Source organism: Strix uralensis, chromosome 3 (genome assembly GCF_047716275.1).
Source record: "Strix uralensis isolate ZFMK-TIS-50842 chromosome 3, bStrUra1, whole genome shotgun sequence".
Lineage (NCBI taxonomy): Eukaryota > Metazoa > Chordata > Aves > Strigiformes > Strigidae > Strix > Strix uralensis.
The window spans coordinates 69959383-69984614 of NC_133974.1; the positions used below are offsets into that span (position 1 = coordinate 69959383).

Here is a 25232-nt window from a genome sequence, read left to right on the forward strand (position 1 = left end):
TTTTTTACCACCATTCCATAATGGTCTCTGTATCGTGTTGGTTCAACATCATAAAAATCCAATCACAGAGACATACCGAGCAGCATCAGCTCAGTCCAAAGGTCAACTAGATACAGATAATGAATCTGGTGCTAGACACCCACATTGTGGAGCTGGAGCAACAGAATTTTGTTAAGTACCTGCCTGTGATTACTTTGCATTTATAATAATCTTCCTCATCAATACAGACACTGCCAAGAACATGGAACTAACTTTCTGCGAATGAGCAAAACAAACAAAAATTCACCAGCAGGTGATTTAAAGTCTTTTTCAGTAGTTAAAATAAAAATTAAAATCAATCACTAGGACAAACTACAGTTATGAGTGGAAATTTTCATTATTGATTGAAAATATCTAATAGTTAAGTAATAAATTAGAAGAAACAGTAGACTGAAGGTCAAAGCCCTTGTATTACTTGAGAGAACAATGTGATTGGAAACCATGAATTCACACACATGCCTACGTTCACACCAGCTCTTTTGTATAATGTAACTGATTCCCAAGTATCATTTTACAATTCTGATTAGGTCTTACAAAAATCTTGTTTATTAAATTGCTTTCTTTAGGCATGCATAGCTGCTAATTTGTTTCCAACTAAATCATGTATCATCTGAAAAAGATTACATTGCAACAGCAAAACAACACTCTTGGGATTATACTTCATCTGGATTTTAGAATTAGAAGGACAAGTATTACAGGAGTTGTAAATTTCCCTTTAAAGGTGGTGGTGATGAGAACATCCAGCAACAGGGTAATTCCAGAACTATTAGTGCACTTAACATGTAGCAGCCACATTAAGAGACACATATAGCAACTCAAAAACTCAATGTATTAAGGGATCTGTTCAGCTTTAAGCTCTAATTTCTACAAGAAAAAAAAAATATTGTTTTTTAGATCAACATAAATGTAAGCAACATAAATAATGGTAGCAAAAAATTAAAAGCTCTGCTGACTTAAAAATATTATCAGCTCTAATACCCACAGGTTTTAAATAAACTTAAAAAATTGCAGATATTTGGGAAGAACTCTACAGAACAAACCTCCAAAAACATATCTGGATATTAATACAAAGCTCCCTATGGCTCACTCGGGGAAAAAATTCTGGCCTGGGTTTAAACCAGGTCAAACTCTGGTTTAACCCTAATGCCTTCACCTACTTCTCACTCAAAGCCAGCAAAAATTGCTAAGTCTTCACTGCTCTTTTCACAATCACAACAAAAGGGACAAATTCTTCCACTGGCAGACTCTGAAACATCCTAGAGAACCTCAACACAAAGAAACACATGTATATAACACATGCACATGTACAAGTGCAGAAATAGGGAAGTAGGATTAAATCATGGGTATGAACACCTCTACAAAGAATTATTCTGGATGTTCAGAATTAAGTACAAGGTTTTAGTATAGCTACTACCCAGAACTTACAGTTTCTATATAAAGAAGGCATGTGTTTTCAATATACAACCATAATTTTCTTTTAATATCACACCATTTAAAATTAAATTAAAAATCAATATATGAGACATATCTGGTCTGAGAAATATGAACGCAGAAAAGCTGACCCACTTCTTCAGTACTTCTCATCCAGAAAACGTAACTTAACAGGAAACCTGACTATGCCATATTCATAGAATTTCCTCCCCTCTCTCACAGCAGAGACCATTATTTTCAAATTCTGTCTGCCTGAAAACTCTTGGCTTCTTTCCACTTCTATGCCCACCTCTTACTTCTCAGTCCTTAAGAGAGCCCACATCAGCCACCATGTGAAAACACCAGCATAGCTTTCCTAAAAGCACTTCACAGAAACTCCTTTATTTGTTAAGATATTCATGACTAATGACCCCCCCCTTTGGGCACAACCCAAGATACAGTATTCCCAACTTCCTAAAATTACCAAATCTAGAACAGAATTAAAATTAACAATCAGATTAAATGGGAAGAAGGAGAAAATTACCACCTTCATAAACACTGAAGCAGTACAGGTATGGGGATCTTTCCCTGTACATCTGAGTAAGCTATTTCTGAGGGAAACAGCAATTTGAGTGTATTTACATCTAATCTTTCTCACCTCTCCAAGGCTGCAACTTACAGCAACCTCTTCCTGCAGCTGATGAGGGCTGAAGACAGTTCATTCTGTCAAAATCACTTGGCCAAGTCAGAAGAGGTCATTTAGCAGCAAAGACAGATGTTTCTCAGCTGATATAACTAAAAGGCAAAATATAGCAAACAAGCCCGAAGAAACATTTTAGCAACAGGGTATCTGCAATTCCAATTTTAGGTATTGTGCAATTTAGAAAGATGTTATTCATCTGACACTCATTTGCAAACTTCAATTTAGGATTAAAGAGCTGCAGATACCATGTGTAAAATTCTGAAACGTACATTCTATTTATTCTTCAAAGAAAAAGGATCTTTTCTTAAAGCCACATTATTCACTTCATATCTAACCTGGCATTTCAGCTAAACCCAGCTCTTCTGCCAAGTACTATGATTTCTTGAATACATTCTTCCCCTTCTCCCTTTACACTCCTACCCCTCATTTTTTGCTCAGCTCTTTCACACAAAAAGAAATCAAATAAAAAAAGGAAAACTGAAATTGATTATACACCAGAAATACTGTCAAGTATGAAAAGGAAATGCTACACATCTTTAAACTAAACTGCTCAATGCCCAAGGAGATGAGACACTGGTTACAAAGCTAACACAGAAAAAGAATCATTGCAGAAGAAATACACCTGAACAACAGACTACCAGGCAAAATTAGAAATGGGCATTAGACTCAAAACTAGACAAACATCATTAAACTATTTTAACACAAAACATTAAGTTTCTAAAAAAGAGAAACAACTCAGATATTTGAAATAACTCTTGTTTGAATCCACATATCCTCTCACATCAATTCTATGACAAGTTCAGCCTACACAAAGCTTTGGGCAGTGGGGAAGCATATGTATAAATAACTCCTTTTTGCTCAGTCTGTTACTACTACAGGACAGAGCAACATCTGTCATGAATGGTTTAGGTCTATCTTATCCTGTCTCAGAGCAGAGAGATGGATTAAATGACCTCCTGATGTCCCTTCTAGCCTTGCTCTTCCATGATTTGGAGGTTATTACATCATCTCTATTTTAAGACTTCTGTTTCTGCAACTTGCTTTTCATTTTAAGTCATAATCCTCAATTTCTAGCACAACGAGACAACATGGGCATTATAACACTACAAACATACTAGAAATATTGATTAAAAAAACAAGAGGACAAAAAATTGTTTTCAAACCAGTCATTTCATAAGTAGTAAAGCTACGTAAGAAAAACTGTTTCTAAGAAATTTACGTTGATCTTTGCAGAAACTGCTAAAATACTGTAAAGAAGTGTTTACATATTCTTATTTTTGGGGAGGTATGAAGGTAAGGATGAGATGTGCTGTACTCTATGCAGCAAAGGAGATACGGGCAGAAGAGAACCAGAGGAGATGGCCATCTTCAAAGCATCATCCATATAAACACCCCTCTAAGTACCCACTGAACCAGGCAAGAGCGATCCCCCCTACCAAACATATCTTCTACACAGCGTCACCCTTCCTCTACGCAACATCACATAGCAAGAGAGCACCTCTACCCTCCCCTCCCTCTGCATCCAATTTGAGTTGCTCCTTGTACAACTTGTGCCTAACAAGTCAATTATGGTCCTAACTGTCTTGTGTGAAGATCAATAAATTTCAGCAATTCTCCAAACAATTAACATTTTTGGAAGCATTTTTTTCAACTTCATCAAGGAAGCTCCTTTCTGTGATCCATAGAGATGCAGGCAATTAGAGCCATAGCACAACTCAAGGAATAATGAGAAACAGGAGACAAAAAGTGTCCAACACAGAATTCATTAGACAGCCACAGACTATTCCACCTGTTGCGTTGTACACTGAGTACTTGTAAAACCACAGAGGGGGGGAAAAAAATGCAGATATATCCAAGCAGCTAGGAACATGAATTTTGATCCCTTTTTATATCCTATTGTTATCCACAACCCAGGAAGCTGTTAATTGGCCTAAGTAATTGGTTTAAATACCCAAGTCCCATTATAAAAATATACACTATGAAAATGCTTAGACACTTATCACAACCAAGAAATTCTTAACTAAAGTTCAAAGCTGAAAAGGCACTAGGGACTTGTCTACACTGAAGGAAAAAATGCATAATTATACCAATATAACTAGCTCACTGTGGAAACTTACTCCAGTATAAGAGTACCCCTTCCCACTTAAGCTTACGTGCTTTGGAAGCAGAGTAAGATAAACCATGAAAACTCTTATTCTGGTATAGAGTGTCTCCATAGGGAGTTATATTGGTATAATTATAGCATATAATTATAGCACATAGTTGTACCATTACATTTCCTTGTGTAGACAAGCACTAGGTGCCCGGTCCATATATATTTTCTAGAAAAACAAATGGTTATCAAATTCCAATAGAGGCGCATAAAATACTTAGCTTTTATTTTTGTTTGATGAACCTTCTCCATTTTAAAGTGATGAATTACTTCAATTAATCTTCCTTGAAAATGCTTTTCTCTCTGCTATCCTATATGGTAATAGATTATTCTTCTGGTGAAGGCATCATAAAGTAACACTTTAAGAACGGCTGCGATATCTCCCACACTGATTTAGGCTCTCATCATATAAAGCAAGTGGTGAGAAATCAGGTACAAGGGAAGAATAAGGTGCTGTTTACACATTTGACTGTTAGACTCGCACCTTTTATAGTACATCCCCAGCTACTTTAAACAGTCAAGTGCTTCAATAATTTAGTCTCTATCCTTCTGACAATTTCATTCTCACCTCATTTGCTATAGAAGTTAAAACATTTCAGTCACCCTTGAGGAAGCCATGCTTCCTCCTCCCCTCATACACACTTGAGGGAAAAAAGTACATCTAAAAACCATGCCACTAGTTGAACTTCAGACTATAAAAGAGAACCATAGAAGACATACAAACTATAAAACTACAAAAGACTCTTCAGAATCTTTTCAAAACAAGCAACTTTCCAGAGGATACCGAGCTCAGAAACCCAATCTTAAGCCAAATAAATTGTCACTGTTTGTGAGAAAGATCCCTTAAAAAGGGGGCAAACAGAAATATCAGTTATGTCAGCCTCCAAAAAGTGGAAAGCACCGACACCCTGCCACAAAGATGTCAGCAAAATTATTAATAGCAGTAATACTTCAGTTTGGGCATTTTAAATACTCTAAGAAAGGTTAAGTGACCCTAGAGATAATTAAGGATTACAGTAAGCATTTTGCAGAATGCATAGGTGAATCTCTTTTGCAAAACATGTTTTTTCCTCTTTCACCATTTTGTAAAAAATTGCATTGCCAAAAAGAGCTCTTTGCAGGATTGGTAGGCGTCCCCGTGTTTTCTTCAGTACTTCTGAAAAATTTCATCCCTAGGCATTACATCAGGTTTTGTCCCTTCGGTTCTGGAATACATCTGTAGCACACTGAACATGCCTTGTATGCTCCCACGGACACCAGCATCCTTGGCGGCAGAGATCCCTCAACTGGGCTGCCCCTTCCTTCCTCCCCATGTCCAGCACAGCCCCTCAGCCCTGCCAAAGTTCTCATCAGGTTTGCTGCCCTGTGTGATGCCCCACCAACAGACCCTCCAGAGCAACCAACAGGAGAGCCACCGAGACGAAGGGAGCACCAGCATGGGGCAAGGAGGACCACACAGCAGCCCCTTCCCAGAGGCGCCCACTTCGCCGCAGCTGAAGTGCCAGCAACGGGCAAAGAGTTTTCAATGGACTGTGAAGCAGCATCTACTCAACAAAACTGCTGCCCTATTTCCAAATCAAAAGCTTGCATCTCTGTACAGAAATTGCGTACCTAAGCGTTAAGGTCAACTGATCTGGAAATTCACCCTGATACTTTCAAATTTGCCACTATGCCCCGTGTCTGCAAATATGCTTGAAAAGAAACACTGTCAGTTCTTACATAGAAAATTTTAACATATCAAAAGAAAAGCAACAGCAGGAAAAACTCTGAATAGGTATTATTAAAAAGGACAACAAAAACCAAATGTATTAAGCTTAACAGGAAATGGGTATTAAAACCTTTAGTTCTAATGGGTTAGCAAGATAAGGAGAGGAAGGTTAGTCCAGAACTCCAACAGAAGTCTGCAGTCATTTGCTTGTATGATTTGAAAACACTATAAATAGCGGAAGGAATTAATTTCACCTGCCCTTTGACATCAACACCTGAGCTTATCGGCTTAAACCTTCTTTAGAGCAAGAGGAAAAACATGTAACTTTAGGAGCATGATTCATTAGACCTGCATTACATATCTACTTTAAGATGAGATGATTCACACCAAGAAATGACTATTTCTTTACACCAAAGAGAAGAAAAGCCCACACGAAAAGATCAGGTATAAATGCCTACAATACATATGGTTAGATGAGTCCCATCCTCAAAATCCAGTATTTCAAAGATACTGAAGGCTTATTTGGCCACTGCAATGAGTGCATTCTGTATAATTATCATCTTGGCAAAAAAAACCCCACTAAAACCCAAAAAACTTTTACTCTCTGCCTCAGCTTCTTTCCTTTTTAAGAGGGGGATAACAATGATTCCCTGCTCCAGAGAAACACTGAAAAATTAAATATCTGTCATTATTTACAGAGTAATTTTACACTCAAGACACAGTCTCATGATGACTTTAAACTGATACAAGCCTGTACCACCATCAAAAGGGCTGTCCTGCCCTGACCCCCCACCCTCAACTGAACTCCTCACACTCCCCCTTGACTTACCTCAGTGCTGGAAAGATTGTGCTGCAAGTCAGATCAGCTCAATGATCTGGCTGAAAGCTAACCATTCACAGGTTTTGTTTGGCAGGATTAGTTTTCAGAGAAATCAGCGAGCTGATGCGACTCACCTTACGACATAAGGGAAGCAGCAGGGAACTGATAAAACGGTGGGACTGGTCTTTTCAGCAGAAGTGAAGACTTAGATCAGCTTCAAACAACTATTAGACTCACCCTTTGGTGTAACATCTTTTAGCAACACAAAACTCGATAAAAGAGTGCCCAAGGAGAGTAACAAAACGATACCAAAGAATGCAGAGGTAAACAAATAAGGTTTTCGAGTTTTCTTCAGATTTCCCCGAAGAAATTCTGGCTTGGGTGTCAACACAAAAGGCACATTCCATATAGTTCAATATATTTTCCTATACATTTATATATTAAAAGCTTTCTCCTGCTAATTTGCTCTTTGTTTCAGCCCCGATCCTCAAACGCAAAGAAGAATAAAAAACTGTCTTTTTGAGGAATGGATCTTCTGATGGATGCCTAAAGAATTAACTTGATTTTAAAAAATATTCCCTGCTTATTCCCAAGAACTAATCTAAAAATGACAGACAAAACATGCTACTGAATACTCAGTATCAGATAAATGTTTGGAAAAAACCCTAAGAATAAAAAAAAAGTCATGATCATTGCCTCCTTTGGTCTATGATAGGATATATAAGCCACTTCTGGAGAAAAAAACCCTGAATTTCTACCTATTCCTGGCACCGTGGCTGCGACAACTTGCTCAAGACAGACAACCATATGCAAGTTCAAGGACTTCAAGAAAGTAAACATGTCGTCAGAAATCATAATTATTTGAACCTTCTGTTAAGATGCCATAAGCAGCTGCAGCCGTTAACAAAAAGCACCTACTTTCTTCCTCCATCTCTTCAAGGTAGACATCAACCCCAAGCAAAGAAAAAATTTAAACTGAATGCTAAAAACCAGGAGTACAGAGAAGGAACAAACAGGGTAAGTCTGACTCAGCTTTTTCAAATCCAAAAGACAAGTAACTATCACAGATAAATCTGGGATTTTTTTTTAAGGAACAAGATTGTTGAAATAAACATCTACATCTTCTTAGAGGCAAAGCAATACAATTTGAAGACTAGCAGGCAAGAAGAAATTGGCCTTTGTTCTCTGAATTCCTAAGGTATTTTCCTAGAACAATGGAACCTTAACTAACTTTTTTGACAAGCTTCATTCACTGTCTTAACAAGCTACATCCGCCCAAAGAAAATACGACAAGGTGGAATAACAAGCCACTATCACTGGCAGCTTGCTTGTCTCTATAGCCCCCATCTTCTGACAAGAATTAAAAAGAAAATAAATTTATGAAATGAAATATCAGATACTATAAAATTGCATAGACTGCATCTGGCACATCACATTCACTGCTTAATATAGACAATTACACGCAAAGCATTTCCTCTCCTTGGTTCCTCTCTTTTCTACACTTTCCATATACACAGCAACACCACACTTCAATTTTCATGCTGACATCTTTTCAAATATCTTTCGGGTAAATACAGAAAGAGAAATTTTTAATTACAGTTGCCACACCAGGTAAAAAGTAAAGAAACTGCACACATCAACGTTCCAGCTTTCATTGTCTCCTTTGATTCCTTCTTTTCTCTTCTCCAAGTCTGCTATTACTTAGAGGATCAGCACTAGAGGAGCCTGAAAAAAACCCCACCTCCATCACCCACAGGTAACTACTTGTATGATTCCTCCTATTACACTGCCAAGTCCTGCCAGCATTTGGGGGCTTGCTTGGTTGGTTTTTTGGTGGCTTTTTTTTTTTTTTGATGCAACTTGACCTCTGGTCACTAGAAGAGCCTACAGAGGAAGCTGGCTATCACAGGCACTTTCCCTGCTGTCATTCTTTCCCCAACAAGTTTTGTGCACAGATTCCTCGGAGGACAGAGAAATGCAAGTCAGAGGGAGGGATGGGTACCAGGGTCACTCAAAAGCTATTTTCTCCCTGGATATATGGTCACACTACTCACTCTCGTGCAACTGTAAAGTGGCAGAAGACAGTAAGAATGGCTTTTCGATCACTCCAATGATTTGGAAAGTAAGGAAAATGGGAATTTCCTTCTAAAGAAGGAAAAATAAGTATAGCAAGACAAAGGAGCAAAAAAAAGATTACGATGTTTGGATAAAAGAAAGTAGTATAACTTCGGGAAGGAAAGAAGTGAGACAGACGCAAATAACCCACAAATACATCTCTCACTCCCTGCAGGAGAAAATGCAGAGGAAAAGCCTTGAACAACCATATCCCACAACAGAGCTGACACATAATAGTGTTAGTATCTGCAGAAAAAGTAGAGCAATGCATCTACCATTCTGCCAACCACACTACCAAAGTAACAGATCACTCAGGCCCTCCCTGACCTTCCTCCTAATAACAAAGAGTGTTGTTATTACTATTAGAATTAAAATGAGCTGTGAAGAACTAAAAGGAGGACTGGGAGGCTATGCAAAATCTTCCTGGGGCGCACAATCCCTCTCCACTGCTCATTCACAAAATGCTGCATTTGGCAAGTTCCTTGTGAACAACCAAATTTCTAAATGCTACACCCCAATATATGAGGCAACCAACCCATGTACCTAAATCTGAAACTTTCTGAGGGTCTCAATTCGTCCAGAAAGCGTTCTGATTGTCACCAGCATTCACACACAAAACTCTCGACAGCTTAGACTGCAGTAGCCCTCAGATCCTTAGCTAGTTCTTGGAAAAATCTTTATTTTTAAATGTTGGTAACTACGCCAACATGTTGAGCACTTCAAGACTGTTCTAAAACACAAGACAGTTGCTTCAGATGCTGCCCGATCAGCCCCTCCTCTATAAAGGAAGAGCTCAATTAAGTTGGGAACTTTTCTTCTGAATGATTTTATATGGGTTCTTTTCGTTGTGGTTGGATCTCAGTTAGTCTAATTGCTATTTATATCAAAACATTAAAAGGTCTGTTTATGGGGTTTATTAGAAAAGCAAAATGTGTTTTTAATACTTAAAAAAACCACAACAAAATACTTGTAGCACTATTTTCCCCTATATTTGCATACCACATGTTCAACAACAAAAAGAGTACGCTACAGAAAGTTAAAAATCTCAAAAACATCACCAAAGTAGTAGCTCCTACAGTTTGTTCGCAGGAAAAATGGTTTTGTGCCAGGTTGGGGGGGCACTATCACAAGTGATACCTGTCAGTTTCAGGGTTTAAAAGAAAAAAATATATATTGTAAACCAAAATATAACATACAAAACAAACAAATACAGTACCTCTTCAGTAGCAAAAATACCATTTTTAAATGTAAAAAAAAAGTGTCACAAAGAAAACCACCATAAATAGTCTACGTAATGTTGTTTGGAAGAAGTGATGGCAGAGAGTCGCATGGGAGAAAACCACCTTCGAAAGGCAGCTAAGTGACACACAGTCGAGAACTATTGCTCAAAATAAACTAAATATTCCTCAAACTTCTCCTTTTCCACTCGGGTCTCCCACCACAGCTCGCGGGCTACAGCAGGTGAGACAGCACCTGCCTGCACACACGGCCTCCCCGCACGCCATTTGAATCCCATTTCCTTGCATTACCTCTGCCCAGGTCAGGGATGAATGGCTGTCAAATTCCCGGAGGAATAAAAAGAAGAAAAAAAAAAAAAAAAAAAAAAGAAGGAAAAAAAAAAACACAACACCCTTTCTTCCTGAGGCAGCAAGTTTCAATTGAGGGAGCACATGGCTAATCTCCATATGTGAAGGTCAGGGCACTCCAGCCGGGGAGGTGAAGAATGGAGCAGCTCACGTAAGGGGCCGCCTCGCACGCCCTGGCCTGCTGCCCGACAGGCGAGATTGTTGAAAAGCAATAGATAGCTTCTGGCAGCGGCAAGGGGAAAAATATTTTGATCATGTGACACTATACAAGCTAACTAGTTTGCTTCATGTGTGAAACTTTTACAGACGCTACAAATACCACGTTTGTAATCAGCCCCAGAACCCAGCCTGCTCTCCTCTCCTCCCCGGGAAACCTCCATCGGCAGTCAGAGTTTCAGCAGGCTGGAAATTCCTCAGTCAAACAAAACTTCGGTTTAACACACATGACGGAAAACAGAATACAACCAGCTAACAGCTATCTATGTATTCCTGGCACACTTCATGACCACTAAATACAGGGCACCATGAAGTCACCTGCCTCACAGAAGTCTACCTTTCTGTTTATAGGAAGGACAGACTTTCAAATCTAAGTAAAACTGCCAAGTAAAATTATTTTGCTGTTGCTGGTACACAACTAAAGCAGCCTCAAACATACCTACCTGTAATTTTTCCAGAAAGATTTCTTCAAATAGCCTCTCCCTAAGACCATCTGTAAATATCTTAAAACAGCAACAGCTCTAAAGAACATGCTCATTTTTCTTGATTTGGGAATTTCAAGCAACTAAGAAACACTGAATTAAAAAAAAACCAAAACACAAAAGCGCAATTATTTTCCATAAATCATGCCTGAAAGTAAGACGTCAATACTACCGTTTCACATAAACAGAATATCCAAAATAATCACAACATAAATTGCTACACAAAAAAATACAGAACTCCATACATTCCACCCAAATCAAAGGCTGCAAATAAACCAGCATATTCCTTTGATGCTGTCAAAACAAACCTCCTTATCTTTATTTTTAACTTTAAAAGAATAAAATTTAAGAACTACAAATCCTGTCCTTGTGCTTTCAAAAGAAATTTTCAGAGCTGATGTTTCGGTATCTTGCTTACAAACAAGTAAGTCTGACAAGCTAACCAAGTAACATGATCAATGTTGGGAAGACCTAATCTGAGATCCCATCCAAACAAATAGAGAGAGGAAGGTACAGTGCAGACTGGATACCTTCACACATAACAAGGATTCAAGCTGCCTAATTATTCTGCATGACACTGTAATTAAAACTGCACATCAAACTCAAATAATTAAATAAGGCAAACATTATCATTATTTTAACATAGGGAAATCAAGGTATCCAACAGTGAAACCAGCTACCTTTAGATCATGCAGCCAGCGGACAGCTATCCAGAATTCCTGCACCAATCCTCTACCAATACCATTTTCCTGAAGTCACATAATTTACCTACTATGGCTGAATTCACTGCTTGTGTAAAGAAGGCACTATCCACTTCAGTCGATCTGTGAATTAAGCCAGGTCCACACTGGGAATGGCACACACGACTACAATTATGTTTTAAAACAGCCTCTCTCCTTTTGGGATTTTCTGAACCAATTTTCTTTCTTTACTCAAACAAAAAACAACCATGCTCAAACATCAGGTCCTTCTGTGAAAGCCAGCTGTACCAGGGATTGTGCTACAGCAAGACAGCCCTCTCTTTTCTACGTAACACAGATCACACTTTTAAAACGTGACCAAAACATGTTGTGGAACTATACCTTGTTAAAAACTCAGTGAGTTACTTCTATCTTAACCATACCTGTAAACCCCTCGGGAGAGGCTACTTATAAAGGCTGTTATTTTGCCCGTGCAGATACACTACCACCCCAATGGTAAGCTAAATACAAAGGGGTTTGCCACAACAGCTATTAGTCAAGGATGCAATTAATTCCCTGAACCTAACTATGTAGCTGCAACAATAGAACTTCATAGTGAACCTGGCCACATGGTCTTTTAAAGAGCAAATAAATTGATTCAGTAACTTGGCAGAATAAAAAGCATTTTGTAACTAACAGAGGTAAAAAAATTACTAACGTCCAACAAAAACCCCTGCTACCAAAGATTTATTTTTTGGGTAAGTAGATACCTAAAATAAATACCAAACAAAGTTCTCAAGGAAAAAAAAAAATCCTAACAGTATAAAGTAGAAGCTTAGAAGACCCTATTCATTACACAACTAACACTACCTCCTAAAAAAAGGGGGGAGGGGGGGTATACATGAAGAGTATTTCCCATTTTCACAATTATCATTTGTTAGCAAACATGCTAAAGAAAATAAGTAACAAACAAAAATTCCATGTACATCTAATTTCTTTCCAAAAAAATTTTAAAAGGCAGAAAAAAGATTAGCAGAAAATTCCTTCCCCACACCCCCACACCACCACCCCCCCCCCCAACAATGGTTAGAAAGGCTGGTGGGGATAGCGGGGGAAGACCAGTGACACTGTCCTACAGATGGAAATGTCAGAGGGCCTATCACTCAGATGTCTTCATAAACAATTATCAGATCACAAACCTAAATTCAGTACCTTTTCAAGTCTGACAAGGCTATAAAGCAGGGGGGAAGACAGCACAGCAATGAATTCTTAAATGCAGAACACCATTTGGCAATTGGGCAAGTTCAGGTGCAAAAGATTAACTAATAGTTCCTGAAACTGGAGAAAGGAAACTAATAAATAGATTACATACTTCTACACATGCTCAGTCCTTCTGACATAGTTACTAAACCCACCATGACTCAAATGCAAGAAGTGATATGCAAGTCGATCAAACACTGATACCTCTGTACTGAAAGCAATTCCTTACACACACTGCAGAACCATCAAACTCTACTTTATATCCATAAATTGGCCACTACCCATTCAGAAATTCAGCTGCTTCGTGACTTGGTTTGGTAGTTTGTACGGAAATTAACATTTCCACTATACATGGAATATAAATGTATGATACATCAACACCCTTTCAAATCATATCTGCTGAAAACTTTTACACATATTTCACATTGGTTTTAACGAAAATAAATGAAACATTTTGATAATAGCATCCGGATAATGATCTTAGGTTAAACAACTTCCTAAATAGTTGCAGGTGCCTTCAGATGAAGCAAGCTACCTATAAAGGTAATACAAAGTTTGCTAAAAGGTACTTTATATTTGCAGTAAGAACAATTCCCATGTGAAAAGCAATCTTTAAAGAAGACCCAACAGTTGTGATTTCTGCATCAAATCTGTTCAGTTTAAAAATGAAGACAATTTATCTGCCAGATGAAACAACCGGACTTGGTGGTAAGGAAGCCTGTGCGTGCACCCCCACATCCCCCCAGCACATACTTGTGCTCTGTACATCATATTCATCAGAAGGCAAGTTCTGCAACACTAGCTAAGCTCCTGGGCACTTGTTCAACTCAATTTTCCTTAAGAGTTTAATTTCTATGAGAAATCCAGTGTCTTTATATAGATGACATTGAGTACGTAATGATAAAACAGTGCAAGGAATACTCGAATTTTAGATGACGCTGCCTCTAGTTTAAGGTGTCTATATTGACACAACAGACAAATCCCTCGTTTCGCTCAGTCATTTGTCTTCTCGGTTGTTTGAATAGATGCCTGTAAAGCTTAAATTCTTTGAGAACAGAATGTATTCACAGAGACTGGATTTATTCAAAAGCTAAAGTTTATGGCACCAAAACCCTATTTATTTCTAGGAAACCTCTGTTTTCAGTTGTGCCAAGGTACGCCTGCCTGAAGGAAGGTGAATGTTATATGCCCCAGTTTCCCTACCCTGTACAACAGCAAGAGTTATCTTTTACTCCAGTGCAAGGCAAACTAGAAAGGTAGTGTAAAGATCAAACATACTTGGAACGTTTTTACCGAGGAAATGAAGTTAGTTAAAAGTAATCCTGTACAAATTAGCCATCTACTGTCCCCAAAACGCACTGTTCACAAATTACATAGGTATCTTGGGATACATTCATCCCTGAGGATCCCTCGACTGCAGTGGAACACCACCCTGGATGGGTTTGGCCCTTTTGGAGCGGATGTGTTCCCAGTGGATCACTGGATGTCACACTCCCAGAACTGGAAGTACAACAACAGAAATCCTCCGGCCCCGCAACACCAACACTTCAGCACTGTGCCAGCACATCAGCATTTGTGTGTAAAACTGAGCAAGAATAGGTACGATTGGGTAACAGAAAAATTCAAATGGCAACCTTATAATCTGAATGGCAAAACATACATCGTATGCACAGAAACCTTTCAGGTTTACTAAAAAATAGTATTTAAATTTATTAACAGGTAAGGCTTCTTTAAAATAAATTTTACTCTAATACAATTGGCTCCACAAGATTTTCATGTATCACATTTATTTGCTTCTCTCAGCACCAAGCAATACAAAACCAAGACTGCTTAGTACCACTTTTCTATTACTAGTTTTCAAACCAAATTTGAAAACCGCTAAGGTATACTTTTAATTTAAGTTTAATTAAAGTCCTCATTCAGTCCTACCGAAACATGTATTTAGCACTATGTAAATAGCCCCAAAATTGAAAGAATAAAGGTTTTTTTCCCAAGTACCTTAATAATCACAATTCTGAAATATATTCTAACAAGTTAGCCTACCACAAACACATGCTACTGAAATTCTGCAGCCTTGAGCATGCATGCACAGCAAGTGTGGCAACACTACTTTACATATCCACAGAGAATCTTCAAAGCCTCCTGATAAACGGCACATTTTGAAAAAGTACTGAAATGTAACTAGTTAGGACACAGGTACAATCTTAAGGACATAAGGATAAATAAACTACTGTCATTTTCATGTTAACAATGAGAATTTCAAAATACCTATGATAAAATACTTGAGGTGCAAAAGTAAGAAAGATCTATCAGTAGCTATTGAAACTAGTTTTCATTGCACGAATTTAATCTAGTTTTAACTAAGATACTATTTCAGAATGAAACAGCATCACCTAACATACCGTGCTTAGTAATTTCAAAAATTTTATGTTACATATATAACCAGAAAATTTAGCAATGGATTAAATGCCTCGGTTTTCATCCCCACAGATCTGAATCAGAATGCCAAAAAGACACTGACTGCTTAGTTGTAGAATCCTTACACGATGGAGGCAGTAATACAGCAGACAGGTTTGCATCTCTCTTTCTTTATTGTATCTCGTACACAGGGTCCTGCTGTTCAACATGTAGGCATAAGCGCTACTACAGAAACCAATAACTGAACAGCAAACCACAAAGTGTCAAATATACGGTCGTAATATATATATAGATGCTACTAACTGAGAATATTGCTATTTGCTACTTCTAAACAGAAGCTATGTGAATACTAAACTGTTTATTTGAAAATGCACAGGGAAAAATATATTTTATTCTCCCATTGAGACATCAAGAATCTATTCACCACGCTAACAGCTGTTTAATGGCCTTCAGGCACAGGACATGATTCTGTAGCCCTGGCTTAGCCAGAACTCCCAATCTATTTGGCATAAAAAGAGCTGCAGAATCAGGCATGTTCTGAGTTTCTCCACCGCAAAACAAACGACTGATACACACACAAACTCAGAGCAGCTCAACAGATTTTTTTATAACACCTGCTATATACTTTACACTATACAGGTACTCCTGAAAAGACCCAGGTTCTCTCTTTGTGCATAAGTGTATGTAAATCTCACACACATGCACAAAGGAGAAAGATGTATATAAAGCACACACACAGAGGCCAGCTAATGTGTTAAGCTACTGCAGTGCAAATCAGAAGTGAAGAATAAACAGAGCCTCAGGACTCTAAATATCTGTACACTGCCAAGGAATTAATCAATAATCAAAATAACTGAATGACAAGGTACTGTACTAGCATCACGCAACTCCTCCACAATCAAATCAATGTATCCGCATGAGCAATATCCATCTGCTTGCAAAACGTGTGTTTCTTCAGAAACAAGAGGCCTCTTTTTCAAGCTTATATCTCATCTCACGATTGGGTAAGGTGATTAAATGAAATGGAGGCAGAATTTTCTTAAATAATTTAATAGGATGGACAAACACAGAGGTCACTTCAGAGTGGGACAGCACAGTTCTGCATATTAGAAAAAATTACCCATGCTGAAGCGAGAATTTCCTGAACAAGTATCTCAGATGTTGTAGCCTACCGACAGTCCTTTTTCTCTGTTCACAGCACAATAGTTTCTTATAGGCGTAGGGGCCAATCATCATCTGCTTTGCAAAGACACATGACAAGTGGGTATATTCTAATGTGTGTATATACATATAGAGAGTATACACACAGATGATTATTAAAAAAGATAAAGAGAAGTTTTCTGTTCAAATGCTGGACTGAATTTTCCATTTTCTCTTTCAAAAAGCAATCAATTTCTCTACTTAATGATATAACACACATGGAGATTGACATGTGGGAATTAAAAATCAAAAACAATGTACAAAAATAATTGTGCTCTGTGAGCTAACGGTAAGTATTTTTTATTTGACACAATCTATTTTATACTCTAAAAAATGTTAATTTAGAATCTAAGAAAATTTCTTAGTCACTTACTGGTTAGATGGAAAAATCGTAATATAAAGAACACTGATGACTTGCCTTTATCACAATTATTTTGAGAAAAAAATAATTAAAAAAAAGAAATCATGCCCTTGCCAGACTATTCTTTCTAAGCTGCATCCTAATTCTTACGGTACCAAAAAAAAAAAAAAAAAAAAAAAAAAAAAGAAACCTGTGAGAGAGGACGTAAACCCATAAATATAAGGAAGTATTTCTAAGGGTCATGCTGAGGACATAATAAATTTACTCTCACTCCTCCAATAAAAATAAAATACTTTAAACAATTTTTGCCGTGAAGAAATAGCACTCTGAACTAACTTGTACTATGACAATCTGATGACAATTCTCCTAGCTTTTAAAAGCCACAAAATCTGAACTACCTGTGTTCAAAATAAAGCAGACAATGCAAATATTTTTAAATTAATTATGAAAGGTTATGCATATGAGGCCACATTACCTTAAGGCTTCCAGTGACCCTTTTATCAGTGCAAATTAAAAAAGGTGAAAATTAACACTTGCCAAAAAATGCTATTTCCCTGGAAGAAACAGAAAGGAAAGGGAATAAAAACTAAAAATGTGACAGGAGTGGTCTGTCGGAAGTAGATAAACACACACACATCCCCAGCCCATCCAGGGTTTTTATTATTATTTTTTCGGGATTAATATTAAGCGATCACAATATCAAGTGATGTTTTCTCCAGGTTCTGTTCATTACTTTATGGAAAGATCCAGCCATCTGAAGATCCCAAAAGCATACACCTGCATTTGTTCCTGTCAGTCCTCGTTGTTAAAATCTATTAAAAGACTTAAGAGTTCTTAATAGAAAGATCTTATTGAAGGGAAAAGAAATGCATACAATTCTAATACATTACTCCATTGAACACAATTCACTTTCCTACTGAGAATTCAAGCCTAATCTCACACTTGTGTAGAAAAATAGTGAGATCAACAACTCCCGATGCTTCTTGAAGTATTCTAACCACAATTCAAACGCAAAAGCACATTTTCCCCCCGCATATCTGGATTCGTTGCAGAGATGAAACAAATGCAACCTCTGACAGAGCGGTTCCTTTTTCCCTTCTTTGTACAATACACGGCGTTTTCTCACCTAGAGCAACTACATGCAAACAAGATTTTTTTAGAGGCATGCATAGGTCAGGTACCAAGCTAACAGAAATGTAATGAAATTAGTATTTGCATTATTATTTTTTTTTTACGGAAATCTAATCCCTTGCATAATATCCATGAGCTGCAACATTACAAAATGTTTTTAGAAGCACGAGCGCAACTTGAAATCCCGGATCCTCGTCCAAGCGCTATGTTATTACAAGATACTCCCCTACCGCCTCCAATTAGCACGGAATTAAAAATCTAAAACAATAAATAAATCGATGCCCAGAAAAGCCACGCCATCTAACCAAACGGGATTGGGGCGGGGGGGGGGGGGGGTGGCGGTGCCCCTGTTTTTTCCCCGCGCCGGCGGCCGGCACGGCGGGGACCGGGGCCGGGGCCGTGCGGGCCTCTTCCCCCGCCCGCGCCACCTCGCCCCGCCGGCGCGACTGCCGGGTGTTATTTGTGGCGGGGGTTTCTGTGACTGCGCCGCTCAGCACTTCTATTTACATCAGCGGCGCGAGGTGCCCAATGGCGAGCGGGGAGCCAATCAGATGGCAGATTAGATGTCAACTCGGAGGCAGCTGTCTGGAGACGGTTGCAGCCAGTTTACCTCCACAATTCAAATTCCGAACCTGGCGGAGGAGACCCGGCCGCTCCTCGGGCCCGCCCGCCCGCCCGCCGGCTCCCCGCTCCGCTCCGCCGCGCCTGCCCCGGAACGGCGCTGCGCCACGGCCCGCCGCCCCGCGACCAGCGCGCCCGTCTATCGATCGATCCATCCACCCATCGATCGGCGGAGTTACCGGGCTGGGGCATGGGGGCGCGGGCACCGCGCGGGCCCCGCCCGCGCCCCCTCCCTGTCGCCAAAGGCTTTTCGTTCTTTTTTTTTTTTTTTTAATTATTATTTTTCCCCGGGGTATTTTTTTTTGGGGGGGGGGGGGGTGTTTCTTTTTTCCCCTCCCGGTTTGGATTTCCGCGTGTGTTTGGGGAGAGAAGCGCAGTTATGCGCGCGCGCACCCACCCGCGCTCTGCTGGTGGGCAAGTCCCCTTAAGGTCACCGGCCCGGGGCACCCCACGCGCCCCGGCCCGCGCCGCGCGAACTGAGGCGCGGGCACACGCGCGCACACACACACGCGCGCGCGCGCTCTTCCCACAGAAAAAGGAGCCCGGCCGCGCTCCGTGGATCTCGCTGCGGTAACTCCATCAGCGACAAACTAAAGCGCTAAGAGTGTGCAACGGCGCAACTCGTTCTGTTCAAAAAAATAACAGGTTAGAAAGAGGAAAAAAGGAAGGAAAAAAAAAAAAAAAGCCCCGTGAAAGATAATGGACGTTATCTCCCGGGAGCCCCCCGGGTCCGACACTCCGGTTACAAAATCACCCCCCCCCGCCCCCGTCCCAAGCTGCCTGCCCTCCGGGCCCTGCCTCTCTCCGTCGCCGTTTCAAAGTGGAGGGGAAAAAAATATTAATTGGGTCTGAGAACAGCCTAATTTCGGCAGCGAAAGCCGCACTCCGATGCCTCCAGCCCCAGCGGGGCCGCGCATTGTGCGCTGCTCACCCTCGCTACCGAGGCAGCTAGGAGCAGAACTGGCCGGGGGGGGGGGGGGAGGGGGGGGGGGCAGGAAAAGGGAAAAAAGAGAGAGGGCTGGGGGGGGAGGAAAAAAGTGAATTATAAAGAAACTAAGGCCCCGACACGAGTGGCACGGAGGCGGGGAGCCGTCAGGAATCGAGCGCGGGGGGTTACCTGGGTCCTGCTGATGGCCTGCCCGGTGTTCCCAGGGCTCATCGCCGGGTGACTCCTTTGTTGTGCCGCTGCCCAGGCCGGGTTCGCCGCTCCGTACTGGGCGCCCATGTCCTTGCCCATGCCCATGCCCGCCGCTGCCTGCTGGCTTCCCGGGGCGGCCGCCGCTGCCTGGGGCTGGGGCTGCGGCGGCGGCGGGGCGCTGGGGCTGCTGTAGTCGGGGTAGCTGCTGCCGTAGCTCCGCATCATGGGGCTGGGGGACGTGAGCAGCTGGTTCAAGGTAGGGGTGGCCCCGGACGGGTGCTGGTTCTGCCCGGAGAACCGCGCGAAGCCGCCGGCCGCCGCCGCCGCGCCGGCAGCAGCCTTGCCGAGGCCGGCCCCGCCGCCGGGGCCCATCATCATGCCGCCGCCCGGCTGCCGCGGGGAGCTCAGCACCCCGTAGCCCGCCGCGGAGCCCCCGTAGCCGCCGCCGCCTGCCCCGGCGGCCGCCGCCGCCGCCGCCGCCACGGCTCCCGCGCCGCCGCCGCCGCCCGCGCCGCCGCCGCCGCCGGGGCCGCGGCCGTAGCCCGGATAGTGGTTGTACTGGCTGTTGGGGTACCCTTCGTGGGAGTTTTGCAGGGGGTCCATGCTGTTGGGGGCCGCCGTGGGGTGCATTATCCCCATCCCGGGGCTTTGTTGTCCGCCATGTTGATCAAAGCAAGGCCCGGCGCGGCTCGCCGTAGCGCTGCTGGCAGGGGCAGGGGCAGCGTTGCCATAATAGCTATTGAACTCCGAGACACCCACCGCGGAGGGGCCGCCGCCGCCTCCCCCGCTCCCGCCGCCGCCGCCGCCGCCGAGGCCGCCGCCGCCGCTCCCAGCGCTCGGGGGCGGCTGCTGGGGCTGCTGCTGTCCGCCCAGGGGTCCCAAGCCGGGGTGATCGTAGCGGCCGCCGATGGGCTCGCCCATCTTGCCGGGCATCTCCTCCTCGTCGGCGCCTTTATTCAGCATTTGCTGCGGCTGCTGGGGGGGCTCGGCCTGAGCGCCCAAAACACTGTCTTTTCCTCCATGTTGCTGCTGCTCCATGTCTGCACTGGGCTGAGCAGCGCCGCCACCGCCACCGCCGTTGTTGTTGCTGCCGCTGCCGCCGCCGCCGCCGCCGAGGCTGCTGTTGTTATTCTGCACGGGATGGTGCTGAGGCGGCGGCTGCTGCGGCGGCGGCGGCGGCGGGAATTGATTTAGCTGCTGCTGTAGTGCATGGTGGTGGTGGTGCGGGTGGTGGGCATGGTGGTGGTGGGCATGGTGATGCGGGTGGTGGGCATGGTGGTGGTGGGGCGGCGCGGCGGGGTGATCGCCTCCGACGCTCTTCAGCTTGTGGTTGGGGAGCAGCCCCGTCTCCATGGCCGAGCCCGGGTTGGAGGAGGAGGAGGAGGAGGAGGAAGAAGACGAAGAAGATGAAGATAACGCCGAGGAGCTTCCACCTTCCTTCAGAGCCGGCTCCGAGGAGGAGCCGCCGCCGCCGCTGGCGTTGTTGTTGTTGTTGTTACCGGCGGCAGCGGCGGGAGCCGCGTTATTGGCCATGTTCAGCGGCTCGCTGTGGTGGTGGAGGAGATGGTGATCTACATTATTCACGCTGCCGCTGCTGCTGCCGCCGCCGGCCGGACTCCCCTCTCCGACCCCCAGCGCGGGGCCCGGCCCGGGAGCCCCCGCGGCGGCGGCGGCTCCGGCCCCCCCCGGGCCCCGCTCCGGGCCCAGGCCGCCCGGCAGGCTCGGGGCTTTGCCCTTGCTGTTGTTCGCACCCGCCGGAGCCGCTGCGACTTGCGCGGCCATGATCATCGCAACATTGCGAGTCCGGAGAAATGAGTACTGATAATAGTAACTAGCAAAAAAAAAAAAAAAAAAGGAAAAATTGAAAAAGCAAAAAAATCGACCCTCACTCTCAAAAAAGGGGGCGAGCAGGGGTGGGGGGAGGGAGAGTAGAGGGGCAGAAAGAGCAGCGGCCGGGAAAGGGGCTTGACTGAGCCAAGAGTATCGGACCGCTCCGCTCGCACCAAATTAGAGAAATTTCCCTCCCCGAGTCCGTGATTGAGATTAGAAATGGTAAGAACGCCTTACGGTCCGTGCCTGTTCCTGCTGTGTGATTTCATGTTGAAAGTTTTTTGTTCAGGTTTAAATGAAACTTTTTTTTTTTTTTTTTTTCCTCCTTTCCTCTCTAACCCGGATATGGGTAAACACACGTCTGGCGGAGCCGCGCTGGCCCAGCATGGCATGAGCGAGCGAGCGAGCCAGCGCCGGCAGCCATCGCCCCCTCCACCCCGACCGCTCCCGCGCACTCGCAAAACGCGGACTGGACTCCGCACGGCTCCGGCTCCCGCTCCCCGCCGCCGGCAGCGCAGCGCGGCGGGCCGGGTCGAGGGGGCGCGGCCCCCTCGGGTGGCCTCTGCTCGCACCCGGGTCCCACTCGTGTGCGCCCCGAGGGTCGCCGCCGCCGCGGGGCACCGCCGGGCTGGACGGAGGAGGCGGCCAAACGCCGAACTCGGGCGGGGGTCGCTCCGAGGGGAAGGGTCGAAGCGAGCCCGGCCGGGCGCCCCGGGCCGCGCAACGCCGCCGGGGGAGGCGGGGGGGGGCCGGGGCTGGCCCCGCCGCAGAGGAGTGGGGGGTGGGGGCCGCCGGCGGCACTGCCCCGCGTGGGCCGCTGCGGCGGCAGGGAGGGAGGCGAGGGGGCAGTCGCGAACGCCGTGCCCCGTGTCCAGGTGTGCTGGAGCAGATGGATCGGTCAAACTTTTGGGGACCGCACGCTGCCCCCCAGCCCCCTCTGTGGTGTTCTAAAGACTTCTCGGAGCCCCGGGGCAGGGAAACCCCTGCGATTTCACGGAAAAACACGACTTCTGGTCGTCCGTCCGTCCCGTCCGTTCGTCCGTCGTAACCCCCCCACCCCCGATTTATATACTGTGTGTGCTGACAAAATTTAACTTAAAATTCTGCAGCGGTAGCATCTTTGCAGTTGTCCACATTGTCCAGCTGTCTCCAAATCCTAACGGTCATTTGCACTGATGATGCTTGTATATATAGGGCTGTTCTCAGTATGTTCTGTGCGCTTATTTGCAGATCAACAGGAGCTGATCAAGGAAAGCGAGACATTTTCGGTCTCATAATTGTTTCCCCAAACAACATAATTTCCAGTACACAGAAGACACTTGCGAAAACGTAGTAACACAAAAAACCAAAATACGTAATCCTAGTAACTCTTGCTCCAAATGGAAAGCTGCGGCTGATGACCTACATTTTTGAACCATCTTTCGGAACGGTTTGAAGGGTTTTTTATAGCTATTTTAATACAAACGATGCCCTAGTCTAAGAAAAGGTGATAGTCACACACTGCGTTCAACTAATAAAAGCATTTGGGAGATCACATTCTTGGCTATGAATATAGCAAACTGGGATATTCACGAATGTTTTCAATATAGTAAGGGTCTAAACCACACTGTTTTAAATTAGTATATTTATGTGCTCTGTTAAAGGTAAGCACGTTTTCAAATTTCAAAATGGATAAAAAGGAGATTCAATAATAACGGTAGAGAAAAACGCAGCATATTGAGAAAGATGTTATCATGAATAGGTAGGCTTTTTTGAATCCACTGTGAAAATATTAAAGAGCAGAAGCTTCATGCTATGATGTCGAATTACATGCAAACATTATTGGTAAATGTATGAACAGTGTGATTCCAGTGTCTATTAAATTTAGTTCTGTCTGAAAATCAGAAATATTCTGATTTCCATTACGGAGTTAGTTTCGAAAAGTCTCGGTGATCGTCAAGTACATCTTGCTAACACTTCTGTTACAATTGTATTTTTCTTTCTCTTCTTCTTTTTTTTTTTTTTTTTTTTACTCTTTGCAAGTGCAAAAATGTTATATGGCTAATAGAAAAACATAGAGCGGGAAAAAAAATGGTGAGTAATTCTAGTGGGGGGAATCAGGTGCATACCCAAGGGTCATTACAGCCTGTAACAACAACAAATTGCAATTCTATGCAAACTGCTAGAAAGGGGTATATCATCTTTGTAGGAGAGAGAATAACAGAACTGTAAGATGAATTCATGCCAAATCATTCATCAGCTTTTGCCAAGAGAATACTACATCTTTGTTAGTGAGCCTTTTTGACATTTTCTCCTGGATTTTCTTCTTTTCTATATTCAAATGCACGCTAATTATACACATTAAACCACGTAAGTTGATTTTTTGAAGTCTTTCATATGCAAATATAAATATAGATGTCTCCTTCTGTGTATTTATTTACATGTGTACTCTAAAATAAAATATAAAATCAATTGCACGTTTATACTTTAAGACATTTATATTCAAGTAAAAATAAATATATTGAAAATCTGATAAAATGCACTGATAGTGTCTTGGCTGCAGATCGCAATACTTCCTGACGTGCTCCACAACTCTTTCTGATCAGGAAAATAACCCGCAAAGTTTAACACAGATTCACTTTGAAATGTTTTCCCCGGGAAAGGAAAAAAGGATGAGGCTTTAAACTGAAGAGTTTATACTACTAACTCCTTTTCCTCCCATTTGTTTCAGCAACTCGGCTACAAGATTGGAACTAAGAGGCTATAAAATAGAGGCCCTCAGCACAATGAAATCAGGCTGCTATAAAAGGCAACACATGCCAGTTTTTCCTCCCCAATGGCAGATGCCACACCCTAAAGCAGACAGAAGGCACTGCAGTCTGTGCAAGGGAAGCACAACACAAAGCAACAACGATGGTTCAATTTTTCAGATCGCAAATAATGTTGAAATTCCTTTTGCCATCTTTGCTCAGATGATGAGTGGTAGTGTTTGTTAAATTCAAATGCTCCTTTCCAAAAGCTCTCCTTGTATGCATGAATTATGAATTTATTATAATATAATGTAAAAAAGCTATAATTGCCATGCATATTATCTGCTGCAAAATGATTGCATTGATATTTGATATTGCAAGTGCGCAGTTTCAACTTTAGTTCCATTTTCATTGTTTCTTCAATTTAATTATTTTCTATAAACCAATGTTGCATGGTTTCTTTCTCTTGATTTTTTTCTGATAAATTATAAACTCTGGTACTCTGGGATCCCTTTCCAGGATAAACAACATCATTTTTTTAACTTACTGTTAGCAATTTGTTTATTCCATTGACTATGACATCCATACAGACCCCCTAGGCCGCCCCTCTGTAGCTCGACCCCGTGGAAGCGA

The 25232-nt window shown here is 42.8% G+C and overlaps 1 protein-coding gene across 8 annotated transcripts in view; it reads right to left on the bottom strand.

Annotated features, from left to right (window-relative positions):
• The window catches only part of ARID1B (AT-rich interaction domain 1B), a 334357-nt gene extending 311839 nt beyond the window's left edge, over positions 1–22518 (bottom strand). For all 8 annotated transcript variants that reach the window (XM_074862776.1, XM_074862773.1, XM_074862778.1 and 5 more), the window contains exon 1: positions 20020–22518. In XM_074862776.1, coding sequence (XP_074718877.1) covers positions 20020–21828 — 1809 coding nt within the window. In that variant the 5' untranslated portion in view covers positions 21829–22518. The remainder of the gene's footprint in view (positions 1–20019) is intronic.
• Positions 22519–25232: the final 2714 nt, after the last annotated feature.